We start from the raw sequence: 20,724 nt of genomic DNA, 5'->3' as shown, positions 1-20,724 counted from the left end.
TTGTAGATCGAGGCTTGGCATCTGTAATCTGCTGCTATCACCTTCTCTTACATAGGGGAGAAAAATCGGAGGTTTTTGGCGGCGGGGGTAGGGGGTGGCTGGGGATTGAACTCGGGGGCACTCGACCACTGAGCCACATCCCCAGCCCATTTTGTATTTTATTTAGAGACGGGGTCTCACTGAGTTGCTTGGTGCCTCCATTTTGCTGAGGCTGGCTCTGAACTTGCGACCCTCCTGCCTCAGCCTCCAGAGCCACTGGGATTACAGGCGTGTGCCACTGTGTCTGGCTGAATTGGAGATTTGAATTATTAGAGCATATTGATAATGGTCAAGACACCAAGCCAGATAAAATAAAAATTTGTATACTATTATGAAAAAGATGTGTGATGATTTGATATTTTGTTCTCAGAAAACTGATTTTTTTTTCAAATAATCTTTTTGTTGTTTAAGGTATTTGGCAATCAGATAATGCCTGGATCTCTTAATATGAGTATAAAATTTGTGTGTGCTCAGTGTCTGAGAAATGGTCAAGTCATTGAACCAGACAAAAACCGAAAATATTGTAGTGCAAAAGCTAGGCACTCGTAAGTATCTTGTGTGTGTGCGTGTGGAGGTGTGTGCCCGTGTCGTTACTGTTTCATGGGTATAAAATCTTTCACATGAGAATAAAGACAAAAAAAGGTGAACACTTTGAAGAAAGGAGTGCATAACTATTTACAAAAGGGGAAGAGGTTTTTAGCATTTCGTAGCTGAGAATCCAAATGTAGTACTTGTCCTGTACTTGACCAGTGATTGGTTGAGGCTTCATAGGAGGTGGGGAAACGTCCTCAGGAGTGTTGAGGAGGAAGAGCGTCCCTGGTCCCTCAGTACACACTTGGAGCCTCCCCCTTTACGTGATGCCTGTTCCCAGTCTGTCTGTGTTTTCTGAACTCCATGTTTCTTAGGTGGACCAAGGAGCGCCGGGCCATGAGAGCGATGTCTTTTGAACGTAAGAAGTGGATGAACATCCGTCCTCTCCCCACAAAGAAACAAATGCCTTTACAGTTTGATGTACATACGTAATTTTTAAGCCACTTTTTAAAAATTAGGCATTTCAGATCATTAGAAAGTATGATTCAGATTGGAGCTCAAGCCCTTTAAACAGTGCTCATCAGTCGTAATGAAATTTAGCTGGTCCTCTTGTTTTCCTTCCCCTTTAATATGTGTGTGACTCTGTATTGATTTTCATAACGACTAGAATTTTAGATTGCAACTGAGAAAAAGGTCATGAGCATAATTCAACTTATTTTTCAAAGGAATCACTTTTGGGATGGAATGAGAAAATTCCGTTTAATTCTGGTTCCTTGCATTGGGTACCAAACCCAGGGCCTCCTGTGTTATCATGAATGCTGTCGAGTTTGTTTCTATTGCACTTTGTCTGTTCACCGAAGCAAGGGATATAAAGATACTCGCCCTGTGGGGCCTTTGGAAGGCAGCCCAGAGGGACGTGTTCGGGGCCAGAGGAGCCCATTCCTCAGCAGCCTTGGGTCGAGCCGGCAGGCCACTTCTGGCTGGGGCAGTGCTTCCCTGGGGCGGAGGCGTGCCGTCTTGGCACACTGTAGGATCACGTGGCCTGGGTCTCGACTGTCCACGCAGACCACTTGACAAGAGGGCTCTGGAGAGTTCAGAGGTGTGTCACTGTGTGACCTAGGGGACAGAGGAAGGTGGGGCACTGACAGGAGGTGGGGTGTCTTCCCCATGGAGAAAATATGGGGAGCACCTTCTGCTCAGGGAAGCGGGGCAGATGGATGTCAATGAACCGTCTTCTCTGAATTGCCAGGAAGAGTGGAGGAAAAACCAGAAAATTTCTGTGACCTACAACACCTTTCAGTTTTGTAAAACGTACGTCAGTGACCAGCTCAGTCTTGCAGGGTGGAGGTCGGTGTGTGTGTGCAGTGGTTGAGGCTCAGGCTTAATGGCTTTCATAGGAGGGGACCAGGGTTCACTGGAGCCATACCTGGGGCTCTAAGGTCACGTAGAGAATGCACGGATCACGGACTTGGTTACGCTGAGGACATGTGAGACCCGTTCTAGTTCCTGAGGCAGCTGTCTGGGACGGTTGATTCTTCTCTCGCCCGTGGTCTGCTGCTGTGCTACCTGACAGGACTTGTTCCCTTTGCCTCTCGACCACACGAGGTATCGCTAGGGGCCCTTTTTCTGAAAGAAGAAATAATGCCCTGTGCAGGTGCACGGGCAGGGAGTGTGGTGAGGTGGAAGGAGAATGGGCTTCAGAGTCTGCCAGAAGGGCTGGCGGCAGGTTCTCCAGCCGCAGGGTGTCCCCTGTGAGTGGGAACACGGAGGTCACAGGGAAGACGCAGTGGGTGGCGGTCGCCGACACCCAGAGCAGTGCCTGGCCTCTCCTCGCTCCTCCTCGCTGAGCATTCCCGCAACCTATTGGGATTCCACTGGGACAGAGTGTGACGAAGTGATCGCTGGGACCGCTCAGCTGTGGCTTCATGCAGAAGGTTTTCAGGGTGGTGTCCCTGACGCCGGTCCTCGGGAGGAGCAGTGTTGGGGGCTCCCTGCTTTCAGGGTGTTTCAAAAGCAGTTTTTAATGCCCCCGGAGCTGAGTCCATGGGCAGCCCCTGGGGAGGCAGCAGGACTCGCTGTTGACCAGCTGTAGCGCGTCGGCTGTATCCCGACAAGTTGGCTGCCGACACTTACAAAGGCACTCTTGGCAGCCGAGGTTGGCTTGTCTCTGGAAGGTCGAGATTCTTAGGAAAGTCCGTGTTCTGCCGATCACCATGACTTTATTTCCCTACTAGTACCACCCTGTTTCCTTTGCTAAATAAAAGTGCAAATAGCCAGAGGAGGTACTGTTTGAGAGCCCTGTCACTCCATGGCCTGGTGGTTCACTGATTGCCTTCTGATCATGTGTTTCTAGTGAATTGTGGCCAGCGTTGGCTGCCAGCACTGGTTATCAGTGAGTTAAGTTTCTGAAGCGTCCCTGGCCCTAGTGAGGGGAAGCAGGCTACAGTTCCTTTACTGGTCTCCGGGGCTGAGCTGTAGGTGGCCTGATGTGACACGGGGGAGAGGGGCAGCCATCAGTGCCGAGGTTTTCATGGGATTAAATGCTCTGAGTCTGTTGACATTTTCTTGTAAGAAAACGTTTTGTACTATAATTCTATATTTTCTTCCGGGAATTTCCTTTTTGAAAAATTTTGACATAGAAATATTTACCATTAATGTCATCTCAAATATTTTGGGCTTATCATCAATTTGCATAGAACCAAATTGATTTTTAAATTTTATTGTGAAGCATTAGCACCAATAATAAGACTTATTTTGCTTAAGTTAAAAATTAGTTTTACTAAGTGTGCTCTGACTGACAGCCTGTTTATATGTCGATTTTTCACACAGCTGTGCAACCACATTGCTTCTGGAAAGAAATGCCAGTACGTTGGGAACTGCTCCTTTGCTCACAGTCCTGAGGAGCGAGAGGTGTGGACGTACATGAAGGAGAACGGGAGTAAGTGGGTGTTCTCACCGTCCTTGACCTGCACTCTAGCTCACCCACAAATGCCTTTTTTTTTTTATAAAAACCCCAGCAGAAAGCAGTTTGCTTTCTAAACACTTGTACCCTGGTGGTGACAGTGACAGTGACCTCAGCGTCAGGGGAGCAGAGTCTGAGTGCCAGCACGCTCCGTTAGGTCAGGTTTGGATGGGAATGTGGAGGTGTGCATCGCTTCATCTAAGAAATGTGTTCCCCAGAAGTGGTCTAGGGAAGCCCGGTCCTTCCGCAGCTTCTTACACCAGGTGGCCTGCTCCGGGGCACCCGCCGCCCTCCCTCCTCCCGCCCTCCCTCCTCCCGCCCTCCCTCCTCCCGCCCTCCCTCCGGAGCAGCCAGGCAGACAGGAGGGCTCCACAGGAAGTCGAGACCAAAGAGGGAGCTTCCGCCTTGGTCAGGTTTTAAGTTCTCTTGGAGCCTTTGAGAGGAGCCACAGACCACCTTTTCCTTCTGACCATAAACTGTCTTGCTACAGGGAACATTGTTCTTTAATCTTAAATAAACCGTCAGAAATACACTGACCACAGTCTCTGGATGACAAGAATTAATTGGATTGAAGGCTGCCACCTGCTGTGTGCTTGTGTGGGAGTCCCTCTGGCTGTCTTGCTTAAGGACACACAGTCAGCCCTCCTAAGATCTTGCAGTGACTCTTGCTGCCGCTGCTCCTGAGAAGTTTCTAGTTTCTCTCTCCTCTTTCCTGATGATCCAGTATTAGAAACCCTCGAGGAGACAGGAAGCCAAGTGCAGATGAGATGCTCAGACCAGTGTTTAACACAGTGGCTCTGTAGGAGGACAGATCGGGCCCTTCAGCTTCCCTCCTTCTGGGGACAGGTGGCAGTGTCTGGAGACATTTTCATAGAGATAACGGAGGGGAATGCGCTCCTGGCTTCTGGCGATTGGGCAGGGTCCAGCATCCCATAACGCACAGGACGGCTGCCGGCAGCAGAGATTCTCCAGGCAGCGTGTCAGCAGTGGCGCGGCTGAGAAAGCCTGGTTTTAGCACTTGGTGGTGACGCCCACTACTACCTGTTCTTGCCACAGGATGCAGCTGGCAGCCACTGCCCAGGACCTGGTCACAGTGGTATTGTTGCAACTTGCTCCCCAGCACGTCAGTCCTCTTGACCTGCGGCTTGACTGACGGGCTCCCATCAGCGATGGGACCCTGGTCAGTGAAAAGTGGGGAGTGTATTAGCTCTGAGCCCCCGAGCCGTGCTGGAGGCCTGACGTGGTTATGGCACTGAGGTGGGATGCCGGGTGGCGGTAAGCAGTGCCAAGGCTTTCTTGGCAGTGCCTTTATGATGCTGTGAGTTTTAAACACTCCCAGGGTGTCTGGCCAATGCAGGGAACAGTGAATTAATATTGCAAACTAATGTTTGTGGCCTAATTCTCCTGAAATTGATTCTTACGCATGAGAATTTATTTGCTACTCAGACTGGACCGTCTCCCCGTATCTAATACCGCCGGTCGCCCTCGGCCCTCTCGCCTTGTTTTGAAAACCTGCTGACTGACATAGAAAATGTGCATGATAACGCATGGGTTCAAATGGCTTTCCCTTGTTGCTGCTGAAATAATCCATCTTTCTTTAGTACAAGATATGGAGCAGTTTTATGAACTCTGGCTAAAGAGTCAAAAAAATGAAAAAAGTGATGATGTAGCCAGTCAGTCAAACAAGGAAAATGGAAAACAGATCCACATGCCGACAGATTATGCTGAGGTCACCGTAAGTACCGAGGGCCATTTCAGCCCAACTCGGCCGGCCAGGGGTTGAGAGGAGTCTTTTTCTTTCCTACCTTTTTCAAAACCCAACTCCATTTCCTGCTGCCTGCCCTGCTCTGGGGCCCTCTTCTCTCCTCAGGAGTTTCCTGCCATTAGCTTAAGTCTCCTTGGGCTAGAACTTCCCCGTCTCAGTCCTTTTTCCTAACTGTGCGTCCCAGGCCTGTTCTTCTCCTGGCCAGCCTGGGACCCTGAGCGGATGGATGACCTCTCTCTAGTGGGGTCTTTGTGATTCTTACCGAATTGTGATGAGCACGGACACTGATCCCAGGGGGAGGCCACAGAAGGTGCCCAGGCCTCATTCCGTCCTGATCTCCTGCAATCTGGCCTCTCTGCGTCTGTGTGGAGACACCTGAATTACTGACGGTCTGCTTCTGTTTTGGTTTTGTTTTCTTTCTTTCTTTTTTTTTTGTTATTCTTTTAAAATATGCATGACAGTAGACTGTATATTGACATTCTATATTACATAGAGTGTGACTTCTCGTTCTGGTGGCTGTACATGATGTGGGGTTACACTGGTCATGTAGTCATGTATGAACAGAGGAAAGTGATGTCCGATTCATTCTACTGTCGTTCCCATCCCTCCCCACCACTTCCCCCTGTCCTCTGCTTTGGTTTTCTTTTAAAATTTTCAAAAAGGTAAAGTAGCTCCCATAATGAATGGCTTGAACCCACCCTGCCCGGTCCACCAGGGTTAACACTTATGTTTGCTTCTGCAAAAATAAATAGTGCTGCAGATCAAGCTGGAAGTCCATTTGGTCCCCTTCCCAGAGGGACCAGATGCTGTGTTTCTAGGCCGTGTTCACGTATCGTCGATCCATTTCTACCTGTTGGGTCGCACAGTGCCTGTGTTCTGCTTGCTCCTTGTTGGGCCTGGGCACCTCTCCATACTGGTGCAGTCAGGTCCACGTGCCCGGCCCACTGCAGGCCTCGCGTTTGGCCTGGTCTGGTATGTCTCCGCCAGGACACTTGGGAAATGACTAACCCCAGCCCCTAGAGTTTCCACCTGTTGTAGCTTTTAAATTCCATGTGACGGTTCCCCCGGGGAGAGCTGTCTGTACTTTCCTGGCTCCTGGCACAAACCTGACCCGTAATCATGGCTCAGTTCATGCCCCCAAAAATGGGGCAGAGCTGCTGCTAGCCCTTCCGGAGTTGGTGTGCTCTGTCTCTCGTCCTCCCATCTTCCCCCGTGGTGCGCATTCCTCCCAGAATCCTTATTTGAACCTGCCTCTTGTCCTCCTGACAAACATCCGTGTGTGTTCAGCTTCTTGCTGGAGGCTTCCTGGGTGCCTAGCAGGAGTGGACGCCGCCTCTGCTCTCTGTGTGCTGGCTTGCATCCTCCTGCTGCGGTCTCTTCCTTGTTCCTGCTTTCAACTCTGACTTTTGTGTTCTTACCCTGCTCCCTTAGAGTGGACCTGGGACTGAGATCAGGTGGCATCGGGACCTCCCGGTGTCCCCGAGCAGTTTCAGGACGCAGACGGCATCCCTGACGGCCACTGTCTCTGCCCCCCACTAGGTGGACTTTCACTGCTGGATGTGCGGGAAGAACTGTAACAGCGAGAAGCAGTGGCAGGGCCACATCTCTTCAGAGAAGCACAAAGAGAAGGTCTTCCACACGGAAGACGACCAGTACTGCTGGCAGCACCGCTTCCCGACAGGCTGTTTTAGTGTTTGTGAGAGGTATGTAGGTCTGGACAGTTTTCCCTGTGGACGTTGCTGAACTCCTGCAACTTCATGGAGATGATCAGGGGACAGAGTGTCTGGTATGGCAGATACCCTCGCACCTGCTCAGGATCTGTGCTACCAGTGAGCTACCCCAGACCCAGTTAGGAAGCTTAAGCCTAGGAAAGTGAATCTTATGGGCATGTTATCTGTAGAGAAATCAGTACTTTAAACTATTTAGATGTGTCCAATGAAAAGTACAGATTGGGGCTGGGGGTGGAGCTCGCGACAGGAGGCCCTGGCTTCCTGGCCATGGTAAGGTGCGTACTTAGAGGCCCACACCGTGGGCTCCATACCCAGCACCAGAACAAGTGAATAGAAACATTCCTGAGAGTTACATGCAATTCATAAAGCTAGTGGAGTTTCTCTCTCCATGAATTGTGGCCTGGTTTTCCTAAATGCCTGTGAGCCTTACCGAGCTGCCTCGTCCTCCCAGGTATATGAATGGTTCCTGCACAGAAGGCAGCAGCTGTAAATTTGCTCATGGAAATGCTGAACTTCAAGAGTGGGAAGAAAGAAGAAGCGCCCTCCAGATGAAGCTCAACAAAGCAAGAAAAGATCACTTAATTGCCCCAAATGATAATGACTTTGGAAAATATAGTTTTTTGTTTAAAGATTTAAACTAATATGCTGGCTTTTATGTAACCTAATCAGAGCATTGACCAGAAAAATTGAAAGTGTTCTGAGGCACGTAGCAGAGGAGCTGCAGATTTTCTGCTTGTATTGGCGTGTATCGTTCCTCCTGAGCAGCAACCCACAGTAGGTAGGAAAACGAGCTGTTTAACAGGTCCCGCCAGGCTCTCACGGAACCATTGGCATCAAATGGCGAAGTGACTGCTACCCGGGTGCCCTCTGTTGAACAGACTTTTGGATGAAGTGTGTTGGGAAGAGGATAAGGTTATGTCTAGGACGATTCTTTGAGTTGGTCCTGCAGATAAGAACCGTGACGGTAAGAGAATAAACACTGGTACTGGGATCAGAATACATGATGAATGAAGTTCTTTACATGTTTTAGCGGAATGAATTTGTTTAATATAATAAAGTTTGCTACTTATCTGTATGTAGGTTGCTAAAAAGGATTTTCTTAACTCAGATTTTAAGCCAAATAACCATTTAACACTAGTATATGTTAAATGGGGTATTTTTCTGTATTTGTATGTTTCACTATAATAAGGGAAGTGAGGATAATGTGCATTGAGACTATTTTGAAAAATAATCAGTTGAATCAAATTTTATTTCTTGGTCTTTTGCTGTTTAAATGATGATTTTGAAAGACTAAACTTGTACTGTTGGTATCGTGTAGTGTATGGACCAATATTGCCTGTAATAAAAAAAATTTATATATAGATGACCTTTTTTTTTGGTGTGGTTCTTTCCCCACAAAGAATTGTTGAAACTGGGTATCAAAATCACAAGTTGGTTTAAAAAAGATGTTTTAGTTTAAGCAGTGAGTGACAGATTGCCACTTGGAGGCAGCTTTTCACATATACCCTCTTCTCCGAGTCGGGCTGTAGCTTCTGGTGTGGAGTGATACGTGACCCTGGGCGGCTGTGCCGTTTGTTCAGGGGACTTACTTAGCATGGAGGACGGCGGCCAGCTGGTGGGAGTCCACAGAGCACCCTCAACAGGCCCTGGCATTGCTGAAAGGGACCACCGAGGGCTTGGGCACAGTGGGCTGCCAGGGAACAGAAACAACGGCACTGGCCAAACGGGGAGCAGGACAGCGGGCCAGGGAGAAGAGCGTGGCGGGCCGGGAGCAGGCGGCCACAGGAAGGGGCCAGATGAGGACTTGACAGGCAGGGTCTGTGGTGGACAAACCCTCGAACCCCCTCAGGCAGAATGACTTCCTCATGACAACCCTGAAGGTGGGCTGCTGGGAAGGAGGCGAGGCTTGGGCCCGCTTCCGGGGCCGAGCAGGAGGGTGGAAGTGGGGCACTGGGCAGAACCAACAGTTCAGAGTAGGAGGAGCCCCCCGAGTCTCCCCAAAGGTGTCGGAGGGCCTCTGGTCTCCCGGGGTAAATAATAAAATTTTATTTAAAATTTTTCTTTATTTTTTTATGTGGTGCTGAGGATTGAACCCAAGGCCTCCCGTGTGAGGGGCAAGCACTCTGCCTCTGAGCTACAACTCCAGCCCCTATTTATTTATTTTAAATGGTAGATGGACACAATACCTTCGTTTATTTTCATGTGGTGCTGAGGATAGAACCCAGTGCCTCATGTGGGAGGCAAGCACTCTGCCACTGAGCCACAACCCCAGCCCGAGTCTGGATTTTTACTTCTTATGCACATATGTCTATATTTTTGTGGTGCTGGGACGGAACCCAGGGCCTGGTGCCTGCTAGGCAAGGCTCTACCACTGAGCTATACCCCCAGCCTGTTTTTTTAAGAGATGGTCTCACTATGTTGTCAAGGCTGGCCTCAAACTGAGGCTCAAGCAATCCTGCCTCCACCTTCTGAGTAACTGGTACTATCCGTGGGCACACTGTTACTTCACAAATGCTTTAGAAGCAATCCTACCTACCAAATGCATCATCTTTTAGTGGTGACATTTCCTGTACAACAGGGTGCTAATCATGATTCTGCTCAGTCTCCCTAGTCTGATGGCCTTCAATGCATTTTTTTTCCTTTACGCTTTCTCCCAAACTCCTTTTGGCCTTTTTAATAATAATAATAGTAACAATAGTAATAATAATAAATGTATAAAACAGAGAATAGGAGATCTTGAAAGGTTGCCCCCGGTGCTGTTTTGGTTAAAGATGAAAACATCGGTCGCTCTAACCTTTGGAATCCACAGAACTTATTTGAAGTCCTACAGGTGGTGGAGACTTTTCCTCCCCTACTCCCCCAGATGGGTCTGTGCCCAGCCCTCCACCCTCCCAGCAGTCTCTGTGCCCCAAACCATTCTTTCATGAATTCCACTTCTGCCTAAATCCGCCAGTTTCAGGCTCTGGTTTGCAGCGAAGATCACTGCTGTCACAGCCTTGGTCTCAGCATCAGGAAGTCAAGGTTAATCATTCTGTGGGAGATCTCACCCCCATCCTTGGTCTCAGCATCAGGAAGTCAAGGTTAATCATTCTGTGGGAGATCTCACCCCCATCCTTCAAGTGTATGGCTCATTGGGCAAAGAAGGTGGCCTGAGGAGAACAGAGGAAAAGGAAAAGTGTGAGACCAAACTTCCAACTCCATAATGATGTCGGGACAGTGATCATGTGTCTTCTTGGACACGCTATCTCCATGGGGGGGTGTTGTAACAGCAAGTGATTCTTTCTTGGAGGGTACTGGGTATTGAACTTGGGGGCCACTCGACCACTGAGCCACATCCCCAGCCCTATTTTGTGTTTTATTTAGAGTCAGGATCTCACTGAGTTGCTTAGCGCCTCGCTTTTTGCTGAGGCTGGCTTTGAACTCTGGATCCTCTTGTCTCAGCCTCCCAAATTACAGGCATTCTCCACTGCACCCAGCTCAAATTATTCTTAAGATAAAACAAACTTCACCATTTTTTAAGTATACAATTTAGAGATTTAATTTAAAAGTATATTCACGGGCTGAGGTTGTGGCTCAGTTGTAGAGCACTTGCCTAGCATGTGTGAGACACTGGGTTCGAGTCTCAGCACTTCATATACATAAATAAAATAAAAATCCATTGACAACTAAAAAATATTTTAAAAAAGTATATTCATGGTTCCCTGTCCCTCCCCCCCAAAAAAGTATATTCATGAGTTGGGGGTGTTGCTCGGTGGTAGGGTGGTAGAGCACTTGCCTAGCACGTGTGAGGCACTTGGCACCATATAAAAAAATAAAGTTTTTAAAAGAAGTATATTCGTAATGCTGTGCCAAAATCACCATAACCTATTTTAGAATGTTTTCATTGCCTCTCACCCTCCCACCCCGTCTCAGGCTGTGGCAGCCACTGACTTGCTTTCTGTCTCTGGAGTCTCCTGCATATTTCACATAAATGGAGTTAAATGTGTTCTTTCACGACTGGCTTCTACCATTTAGCACATTTTCAAGGTTCACTGTTTCTTCGTATGTATGAGTACATCATTTCGTGGTTAAAAAACCACTCTATTGTATATGGATAGACCACATTTTGTTTATCCATTCATTAGCCGGAGGTGTGAACTGTTTCCACTTTTTGGACATTGTGAATATTCACATTGTTGTGCAAGTTCTTGTGTCCCCGTAGAATTTTGTAAGCTGAGCTGGGTATGGTAGCAGATGCCTGTAATTCCAGGTACTTGAGAGGCTGAGGCAGAAGGACTACAAATTCAATGCCAGACTGGACGCTTGGTGAGACCCTGTCTCAAAAATAAGAGGGCCGGAGGTGTAGCTTATTGGCCTAGCGCTTGCCTGGCAGGCATCAGGCCCTGGATTCAATCTGCAGGGGGAAAAAATTCTATTGTCTGTAATGGAGAGAGGCTGCAGGGGAATCCTGCCTCTGCCTACTACTCCCCCAGGGTCTGAGGTGTCCTGGGTAGGCAGGCTGCCTCCATCACCCTCATCTTTCCTGGGGCCACCTGCCCTACCTGGGCTTTTTGAAGAGTCTTTGGTGTTGTGACTAAGTTTCAGGGAGCTGCCTCAATGAAAAACTGAAGGAGGGCCCATTTCCTGGGCAGTTGGTGTACCCTGCAAACTTGAGCTGTCTGAGGAAATTAGAATCCAGGCTTCTTGGGAGTATTTGTTGCGAGGAACAAATGCAAATCTGTAGAAAGCCCATTCTGGGATCACGATACAGAGTCTCCATGAAACAGATAAGGACCCAGGCAGAGGGCTGGGCTTCCCTCCTCCATTCCTGCTGTCCTGGACCATGGTAGGTACGCCCTGCTTTGTAAGTAAATGCTTGGAAGCTTTAAAACTGAATGGTCATTATTTCTCTCTAGTTTTTAGAAAGAATTGGTATCTACGGAAATGTATACGTCTGTGTGTTTCTTCTCCCACCCTTTTCCAAATCCCACCAACTTGATCACTGAACGGCCAAAAAAGCTCAGATGCTTGCTAATGTGGACAAGTTAGTGCCACTTGACCCCAAAGACTTATTCTGAAATTATAATTGTTTCAGAAGAACATTCTGGTTTCAGAGCAGTAGCTTAGGTTCTCAGAGAAGAGGAAAGGGCACACCCTTTTATTAATTCAGGGTGTTTCCTGGTCCTTAAGACATTAGCCTGATTGTGTGTTCTCAAGGAATTACAAGTCTCATGATATAAACCACAGGCAACAAAAGCACTTTGAACCTTATCAAGGCCTGTACAGATGCCAGATGGCTTATGGAACATAGAGCAGATTCTGTTCCAGCAACCTACAGTGAATGAGGCCCAGCAAGGAGACCATACTGGTTTTCTTTAGTAATATGCCACGTAATGCAAATCTACAGAAAGAGAAATCAAGAGAACTAGAAATGGCAAATGTGAAGATTAATGAACTCCTCCAAAAATATATTCTTTCCTCTAAAGTTTTAAAAACAAGATTATGTAAGAACAATATAACAGGATATGGTTGAGTTGTAACATATAGACAAAGTTAATAGGGGCCACAAAGGAGAGAGGAGTGGCTGGAGCTATACTGGGGCAGTTTCTCTATCTTTCTGGAATTGTTAGTATAAATATGAAGTAGATACTGAAATATGTATACTGTAATACTTAGTGTCTGCTAAGTATAAAATTTAAAAATTAGGGCTGGGGATGTGGCTCAAGCGGTAGCGCGATCGCCTGGCATGCGTTCGGCCCGGGTTCGATCCTCAACACCACATACCAACAAAGATGTTGTGTCCGCCGAGAATTAAAAAAAAATAAATATTAAAAAAAAATTCTCTCTCTCTCTCCTCTCTCACTCTCTCTTAAAAAAAATTTAAAAATTAAAAATCATGGGGCTGGGGATGTGGCTCAAGCGGTAGCGCGCTCACCTGGCATGCGTGCGGCCCGGGTTTGAACCTCAGCACCACATACCAACAAAGATGTTGTGTCCGCCGAGAACTAAAAAATAAATATTAAAAAATTCTCTCTCTATCTCTCTCTCTCCCTCCTCTCTCACTTTCTCTTTAAAAAAAAAATTAAAAATCATTAAAGGAATGAGTGGTATGCTAGAAAATAGCTATTAAAACAGTAAAGAAGAGACAAGACAGGCAAAGAGGAAAACAAATAACAAAATAACAGGTGTAAATGAGTCACAAACACCTTGGGCCTGGAAACTGGGCCCTGGTGGTTGACCATTAAATGTCTGGTCCATCTAGCAAGAATTCACTTTACATCTGTGGAAATGGAACGGGACAAGGAGGGACAGGATTTGCACTGAGGAATACAGCTGACCTGTGAAAGGTGTGTGTGGGGGGGCACACACCTTTTTTGCATGACATCATGCTGCCGTAATTCCCTCAGATTTTCTTTGATGAGCTATTGAATAGTAATCTTTATTAGTTATTGATATTGGAGGCCACGTCTTGATCAGAGGCCTCTGTAGCTGCATAATCGTGTAGACTTACCCCCAGTGTACCGTCCCCTCCTCCTCAAGGCAAAGTTTCTTCCTGTCATTCTCAAATCCTGTGTCACTCTTTCCAACTTGAATTCACAGATTTTACTTAGAAAAGATCTAACAGCTGAGGACAGTGGCACATGCCTGTAGTCCCAGTTCGTCAGAGAAGGCTGAGGCAAGAGAATGGCCAAGTTTGAGGACAACCGGTCTGTGCACTGAGCTCAGTGCTTGCGCAGCCTGTGCAAGGCGCCAGGACGCAGTCCCCAGGCTCTAACGCGCAGAGTCACTGAACACACAAGTGCTGAGCTGACAGTGGGACCCGCACAGTCCACCTGCCACGACCCCAGCCCTCAGAAGCCTGAGATCACTGGTCGCTGGCCCCCTCCCTAGTTCCTCCTAGAACCTGTGTGTCCACAGAAAGAGCGACCTAGACACTGGGGGCACAGGGTGGGTTGCTGGAGAGGCTTCTCCGTCAGGACGACCTTGGAGTGTGACTTGTCACCGGCAGCTTGGTGACCTCGGTCACGTGACTTTCCCACAGGAGGGAACGGCGGCTGGCGGCGGGAAACAGCAGTCACCAGAGACGTACTGAGGACCACCAGGCCTGGCACCTTCCAGGCGCCACCTCGTGCCATCTTGAGGGCAGGACGCGGTGAGCCCCCATTTTACAGATGTGCGAGTCGAGGTGCAGAAGCCGGGACCGCTCTCCTCCCACCCCTGGGTCCCTTCTCGCCTCGGCACGAATAAATGAGTGGCACGGAGTCCTCCAAGTTCTTAGTGAGACGAGGGGACCCGACTGCTGTGTCGTCGGGGCTCTGAAAACCCAGCGTGGCGCGCGGAACTGCACACGCGCACACGTGCCGGCTGGTCAACCCCGACCGCCGACTGGCCCGGCAGGGGGTGGAGCCAGAGACGCCAGCGGAAGGCAGCGCCCGCGCAGACTCCGTGGGCGGGGGACCGGGCCCGTGACATGAAGACGGGGCCTTGAGCGGCGCGCGCAGACTCTGTGGGTCCGAGGGGGCGTGGCCCCAGGGAGCGGGATGGCCGGGAGGAGCCCGGGTTCGCGCAGACTCGGTCAGCAGGGGGCGGAGCCGCGGGGCGGAGCGCCGCCGCGGCGCGGCTGACGTGGAGGCCCCGGGTTAGCGGGCGCGGCCGGCTGCGGGGTTGGGGAGCGGCTGGCCGGGCCGGGCCCCCGGGCCCGAGGCGGCGGCTGTGGCAGCGGTATAAAGCCGGCGACTGGGAGCATGTAATGTCGGAATGCGGAGGCCGCGGCGGCGGCGGCAGCAGCAGCAGCGACGACGCCGAGGACGAGGGTGGCGGCGGCGGCGGCCCCGCGGGCTCCGGCTCCCCTGGCCCGGCCCCGGCCCCAGCGTCCTCGGCGGGCCGGCTCCGCCGCGGGCTGCGCAGCGCCTCCCTCATGGCGCGCCAGCGGCCAGAGCTGCTCTGCGGGGCCGTGGCGCTCGGCTGCGCGCTGCTCCTCGCCCTCAAGTTCACCTGCAGGTGAGGCGGCGGGCCTCGGCCGGGTGGGTCGGCGTGCCAGGCCGGCTCGGGGCCTTCAGGCCGGGTCGCTCGAGCGGCTTCAGCGGGGGAAGCCGGCCTGACCCTCCCGGGCCTTCGGCCGCGGCTGCCCTGTGCCCGCGCCCGGCCAGCGCTCGGGTGAGATTTCCGGGTGCTGCCTGGAGCCCTCCGTCCCGTTCCAGCCCCGGGGAGGTGGCCATGCCTCTGAGGGTGCACCTGTCACTTCCGCCAGGGATCGAAGACCCCCTCTCACCTGCGCTTCCCTCTTGCCTTCGGAGGAGTCGTTCTCAGCCGTCTGAGGCCCAGGCTCTGGGGAGTGGAGGCACCGTGGGGTGCAATGGTTATGGCACCCGGTCTGCCCGGCTCTCCCCAAGTCAGCAGCGCCCCTCTTACGTGGCTATTCCAGTGGATGGGACAGTCGATAAAGGAGGAAACCATTTAAAGAGCTTCAAGAAGTGCTGGGTGGAGAATAGAGAGGAGAGTGGGACAGAAATGCCTTCCTAAGGAATTGGAGGCCCACAGGAGGAGGAAGAAGTCAGCTGAGGGAAGAGGGTCCAAGGTAAAGGAAAAGGCAAATAGTTTTGAGGCTGGACAAGCTTGTTGTTTTCCTAGGGTGCAGGGAGGATAGTGAGAGGGAGGGATGAAAGTTAATGTGCCTCTTCTCAGGGAAGTACAAAGATACAAAATTTATATTTCAGCTGTACTCTGGCCTCCCAGTTCCAAGCGTATCTAAAACCTCTTGCTGCTGATAATATCCTTTTGGCATTTCAGCCAAGAGGAGGATTTCAACAGCAGACTTTCTTTTTTTTTTTTTTAAGTTTATATGGCCCCTGTTGCCAAGAAGATATCACAGGATTAGATATTTTAGTGGAAAAATAACAAATTTGAATAACTGTCATAGAGCATTTGCCATGTGGCAAATATTGTACTACAATCAGGGTTTTTCCATCTCAGCACCATTGCAGGCAGTTTGGGGCCAGGTTATTCTTTGTTGCAAGGGGCTGTCCTGTGCATTCAAGGTTTGTCTTTGGCCTATACCCACTAGGTGCTGGTAGCACATACCCCTAGATGTAAGAACTAAAAATGTCTCCAGACATTACTAGATGTCTCCTAGTGAACAGAAGTACCTGCTTGGTAACTAGTGTCCATATGAGTGCATTTATTCATTTAACATGTAATTGAGAGCATAGCATATAGCTCATTTAAATTTTACAATCCCCAAGATACTGTTATCTTTCCCAATTTATAGGTGAAAGTCAAGCCATGGTCCTTATAAAACCTGCCTGAAATCAAACCCATCTATTAAATGACTGAGCTGGATTTGAATTCTTTAGAGTCTTAACCTTGTTCTTCATCATTGTCCTCCCCCAAGGAAAATATACTAAAGTATTTTACAAGGTAGAATTTTGCAAGTGGCATTTGGGTTCATATTAGGAAGAAGGGTCCTTCTTCCAAAAGTGTGGAGTTTCTTGTGTTTTTTTGTTTTTTGTACTGGGGGTTGAACTCAGGGCCACTCAACCACTGAACCACATCCCCAGCCCTGTTTTTAATTTTATTTAGAGACAGGGTCTCATTGAGTTGCCTAGTGTCTCATCATTGCTGAGGCCGGCTTTGAACTTGTGATCCTCCTGCCTCATCCTCCCAAGCTGATGGGATTACAGGCGTGTGTCACTGCACCTGGGTATTTTTTTTTTTTTTTTAAACTTCAGTCTGTCTAATTGTAGAAATGATGCTTTGTGTTTGTTTTGAGACAACATGGCTTGATAAGGAAGTTCTTTGAGATTTCAGGAAGAAGGAAGAGTATAAATCCAGGTTCTAGAGCTAACAATAAAATTCTGACCTGCATCTGGTAATGAGTGTGAGCTTGTCAATGAGTTTGTTTATTCGTCTTCTTTCTGTGCTACTGGCAAATTTGGCAATCTGTTACTAGACTCAGATTATTTTTTTCCATCTTTTTTTGATGGAATGGTGTCATGTTACTATTTTATTGCCACACAACTGACTCTAGCATTTATGTCCCCTTTTCTTATTTTAAGATCTTTAATAAGGACAGAGGCTTAAGGGAGAATAAATGGAGTCTTTTGGGATCTTTAAAATTTTTTGTTATTATTTAATTATTCCTAGTAGCTCCAGACCTGAAATAAATGACTGCTCTCTTTAGTGTCTGTTACTTAGCTGAGTTCAAACTAGATAGTGGAAGGAAAAAAAAAAGTTGATTTTAGGTTGAGTCACAGCTAATAATTGTGCATCCCTGAGTATTTAATTTACTTGCATTTCTGTGCATTAAATCTCCATGACTTTATCCTGCTTGCTTTTACCTTGATTTGGAGGGTTGTTACTTCAAATCTGCCTCTATTCTCCTTTGAAGAAGGTGTAGGGTATAAGTTCTGTGTAAAAATTGGGTTTGCAGCGAGGCTTGGTGGTACACACCTGTATCCCAGTGATTTGGGAGGATGAGGCAGGAGGATCACAAGTTCTAGGCAAGCTTGGCAATTTAGCAAGACCCTAAGCAACTTAGTGAGACCCTGTTTCAAAAAAAGGGTGGATGTGGCTGGGGGTGTAATGCAGTTGTAAAGCACCCCTGGATTTAATCCCCAGTTCCCACCACCAAAAAAAAATTGTATTTGCAATGGGCCTTTCTTGTTTACAACCAACTCTTCAAGTTTTTTTGCACCTGAAATATTTCAGAGCTGTGAGACATCTTTGATCTGGTTTTGTTTTTGTTTCCCCCAGAAAAGGAAACAAATTCAAGAGATAAATGGAAACTCATGAATGTTTTTGTTTGTTTGTTTGTTTTTGTACTGAGGATTGAATCCAGGGGTGCTCAATCACTGAGCCACATCCCCAGCCCTCTTGTTTGTGTGTGTGTGTGTGTGTGTGTGTGTGTATGTATATATGTATATATGTATATATATATATACACATATATATATATATATAAAATAACATTTATTTTTAGAGACCGGTCTCACTGAGTTGCTAAGTGCCCCGCTAAATTGCTGAGGCTGGCTTTGAACTTGAATCCTCCTGCTTTAGCCTTCCAAGCCACTGGGATTACAGGCATGGGCCATGGCCCTCAGCTTTATGAATGTTTCTGATAGAGCAGAGGCAAGTGTTTCTCTTTCCTGGCTAGTTTGTTTGTTTCTCTCTCTCTTTCTCTTTTTGCATTACTTGATATTAAACCCAGGGCCTTGCACATGCTAGGGAGGTGCTCTATTACTGAGCCACACGTACTGCAGCCATTTTTATTTCATTTTCAGACAGGATCTCACCAGGTTGTGCAGGGTGTCCTTGAATTTATGATCCTTCTGCCTCATCCTCCCAGGTAGCTGAGATTACAGGCATGGCTAATGTTTGTTTTTTGATTGGTCTTGTATTTTATCTGGCTTGTTTACTTTAGGAACTCCTCTGAACCTGCAGAGCAAAAGTACTAACTTGTGATTCTCTTTTCTTGAGCTGTCAGATACCTATAATTTCCCACAGAGTGCATTATTTCACACCTAAGATGCAATTTAAATGGTTAAAAAAATATTGCTCCAAATACCAGGATCTCTTGAGAATGTGTCAGTTTTCCCCATGCAACCTGTCCCCCTTCTTTGCATGGCTGTCTTGTCACTCAGTTTTCACATTAGTTGGTACTACTCTGTCTACCACCCTATAGGTGGAGCCACTGTTTTCCTCTGTTACATCACCACATTATATTCTCTGCACAGCAGAGACAATTTTGTGTATTTTATTGTTAGTTGTTTGCATGTTTTGTGACTTGCCATCTTTCTCTGCTAGAAAGTTAGCTTCCTACTATACAGCCTGCTGGCTGCTGTGGCCCAGGTACCTGTGTCTGAAGGACCATGTCTGAAGTGCAATAACAGTTGCTAAATTGACATTTTAAAAATGTCATGTAAGGGACTGGAGTTGTGGCACAGCAGTAGAGCACTTGCCTAGCATAAGCGAGGCCCTGGGTTCGATCCTCAGCACTATATAAAAATAAATAAATTAAAGATATTGTGTCCAGCTATAACTAAAACAAGTGTTAAAAAGAAAAAAAAGTTAAAAAAAAAAAAAAGTCATGTAAGGAGACTGGGGTTGTGGCTCAGTGGTAGAGCGCTTGTCTCCCATGTGTGGGGCCTTGGGTTTGATCCTCAGCATCCCATATAAATAAACAAATAAGGTATTGTGTTCATCTATGACTAAACAATAATTTTAAAAAATGTCATGTGGGTGAATTTTTCAGATGGGCATATTCTATATAGACTGAAGGCTCTATAGAGACTGCAGGTTACAATGTCATTCAAGTAGGAAGTCTGCTCCTTTTAGCATTTTTGTCTATTTTGAGATTTCACATAGGTACAGTCATATTATATGTACTCTTTAGTGCCTAGCTTCTTTTCACTCAGCATAATTATTTGGGGATTCATCTAAGTTATAGTATGTATGAGCATTTTTGTCTGTTTCTAATTTTGGAATAAAGTTGAAGGGTAAGAATGTGCCTTGGTTTAGCTGTTTACCTGATGAGTCATGTTGGCTTTTTTATGCTTACTATTAGCAGTAAATACTCCTTTTTACATTTATTTTCTCATCCTTATGCTTCGTCCTTTGTCTTTATATTTAACATGTGTCTCCCCAGCTATCCCCCCACCCCCGCCTTTTCTTTTCAATGCTGGGGATTGAATCCAGGGCCTTATGCATACCAGGCAAGTGCTGTACCACTGAGCTATAGCCCAGCCCATTTTATTTTACTTTATTTATTTTGAGACAGGGTCTCACTAAGTTGCCCAGGCCAGTCTGGATCTTGGGATCCTCCTGCTTCAGCCTCTTCTGAGTAGTAAAATGTGTCTTTTTTAGATAATATATAATTTGGTCTTGCTTTATATTGTCTGGCAATCTCTTCCTTTTACTTGAATTGTTTAATCCTTTTATATTTAACGTAATTATAATTACTGATGTGGTTTGGTTTAAGTTTTTTTTTGCTACTTGTTTTCTACTTGTTTTCTATTTGTACCTTCTGAGTTTGCTTCCTCTCTTGGTCCTTTTTGCCTTCTTTTGGTTTCATCTAGTATTTTTTTTTAGAGTTCCATTTTTATATTGTTTATTTGTTTCCTAGTTAAACTATTATAATAGTCTTATGTTAGTGCAGATATGTGGACGACTCAAAGTGTTTACTAGGTCACTTTAACTTGGTGGGATATAGTTCCAGCCAAAACCTATTTGTCCCAATAGGAAAGCTGTGGCCGCTCTGACTTCTGACCACTTGTTCAATGTTCCTTCTTCTCCTGACTTCTCCCTGCTGGAGAAGTCATGCATTCAGAAAGCCTATTTTCCAGTTAAATAGATTTATTGTTTGTTACTTGTGTTTCATACCTTTTGGATTATGATGTATATGGATAAATGTGTATTATTATTACTTTTGCCCTGGGTAAGTACAGGCTGCCCTACCTAACAAACTCAGTGTTTTCTCAGATTTGAGTCACTGGTAAGCAGTGTTACTAATGGTGGCCTGTGTGCTCCCTCCCCATATTTCTGAGCTCCAGAGCTGGTGGCCCTAAAGATCAGTGGCTCCTGTGGTAAGCCAGGCTTCGAAGAGGTAGGGATGGAGTCTTTGGGGTGTGGCATCAAGACTGTAGATAATTTTGCTCTCCAATCCTCTCCCAGCCCATGCCTGGTGGGACAGAATACCAGAGAATCATTTCCAAAATGTCATC

General features: G+C 47.4%; 2 protein-coding genes and 1 long non-coding RNA gene across 7 annotated transcripts in view; 2 read left to right on the top strand and 1 right to left on the bottom strand.

Moving 5' to 3' along the window:
- The window catches only part of Zc3h7a (zinc finger CCCH-type containing 7A), a 34,674-nt gene extending 26,286 nt beyond the window's left edge, over window positions 1-8,388 (top strand). For all 3 annotated transcript variants that reach the window (XM_078024655.1, XM_078024653.1, XM_078024654.1), the window contains 6 exons: window positions 451-584; window positions 945-1,050; window positions 3,400-3,508; window positions 5,134-5,267; window positions 6,837-7,000; window positions 7,479-8,388. In XM_078024655.1, coding sequence (XP_077880781.1) covers window positions 451-584; window positions 945-1,050; window positions 3,400-3,508; window positions 5,134-5,267; window positions 6,837-7,000; window positions 7,479-7,668 — 837 coding nt within the window. In that variant the 3' untranslated portion in view covers window positions 7,669-8,388. The remainder of the gene's footprint in view (window positions 1-450; window positions 585-944; window positions 1,051-3,399; window positions 3,509-5,133; window positions 5,268-6,836; window positions 7,001-7,478) is intronic.
- Window positions 8,389-8,458: 70 nt separating this feature from the next.
- LOC144367595 (uncharacterized) lies at window positions 8,459-15,996 on the bottom strand. Its single transcript, XR_013427157.1, has 2 exons — window positions 15,279-15,996; window positions 8,459-10,176 (listed from the first exon to the last, which is right to left on the bottom strand). It is a non-coding gene; the product is annotated as an uncharacterized LOC144367595 (long non-coding RNA).
- Txndc11 (thioredoxin domain containing 11) overlaps window positions 14,042-20,724 on the top strand; it is a 60,320-nt gene continuing 53,637 nt past the window's right edge. The window contains exon 1 of one of the 3 annotated variants that reach the window (XM_078024658.1): window positions 14,042-14,159. Coding sequence is in view for 2 of the 3 variants with exons in the window: in XM_005327186.4 (XP_005327243.2) it covers window positions 14,757-15,007 (251 nt within the window). In the remaining variant the exon portion in view is untranslated. Of the gene's footprint in view, window positions 14,160-14,614; window positions 15,008-20,724 lie in introns of those variants that run through there. The other 2 variants (XM_005327186.4, XM_078024656.1) reach the window with 2 other exon arrangements.

Source organism: Ictidomys tridecemlineatus, chromosome 10 (genome assembly GCF_052094955.1).
Source record: "Ictidomys tridecemlineatus isolate mIctTri1 chromosome 10, mIctTri1.hap1, whole genome shotgun sequence".
NCBI lineage: Eukaryota > Metazoa > Chordata > Mammalia > Rodentia > Sciuridae > Ictidomys > Ictidomys tridecemlineatus.
Note: the sequence above shows the minus strand (reverse complement) of the source record. Positions and strands in the feature narration are given on the sequence as shown.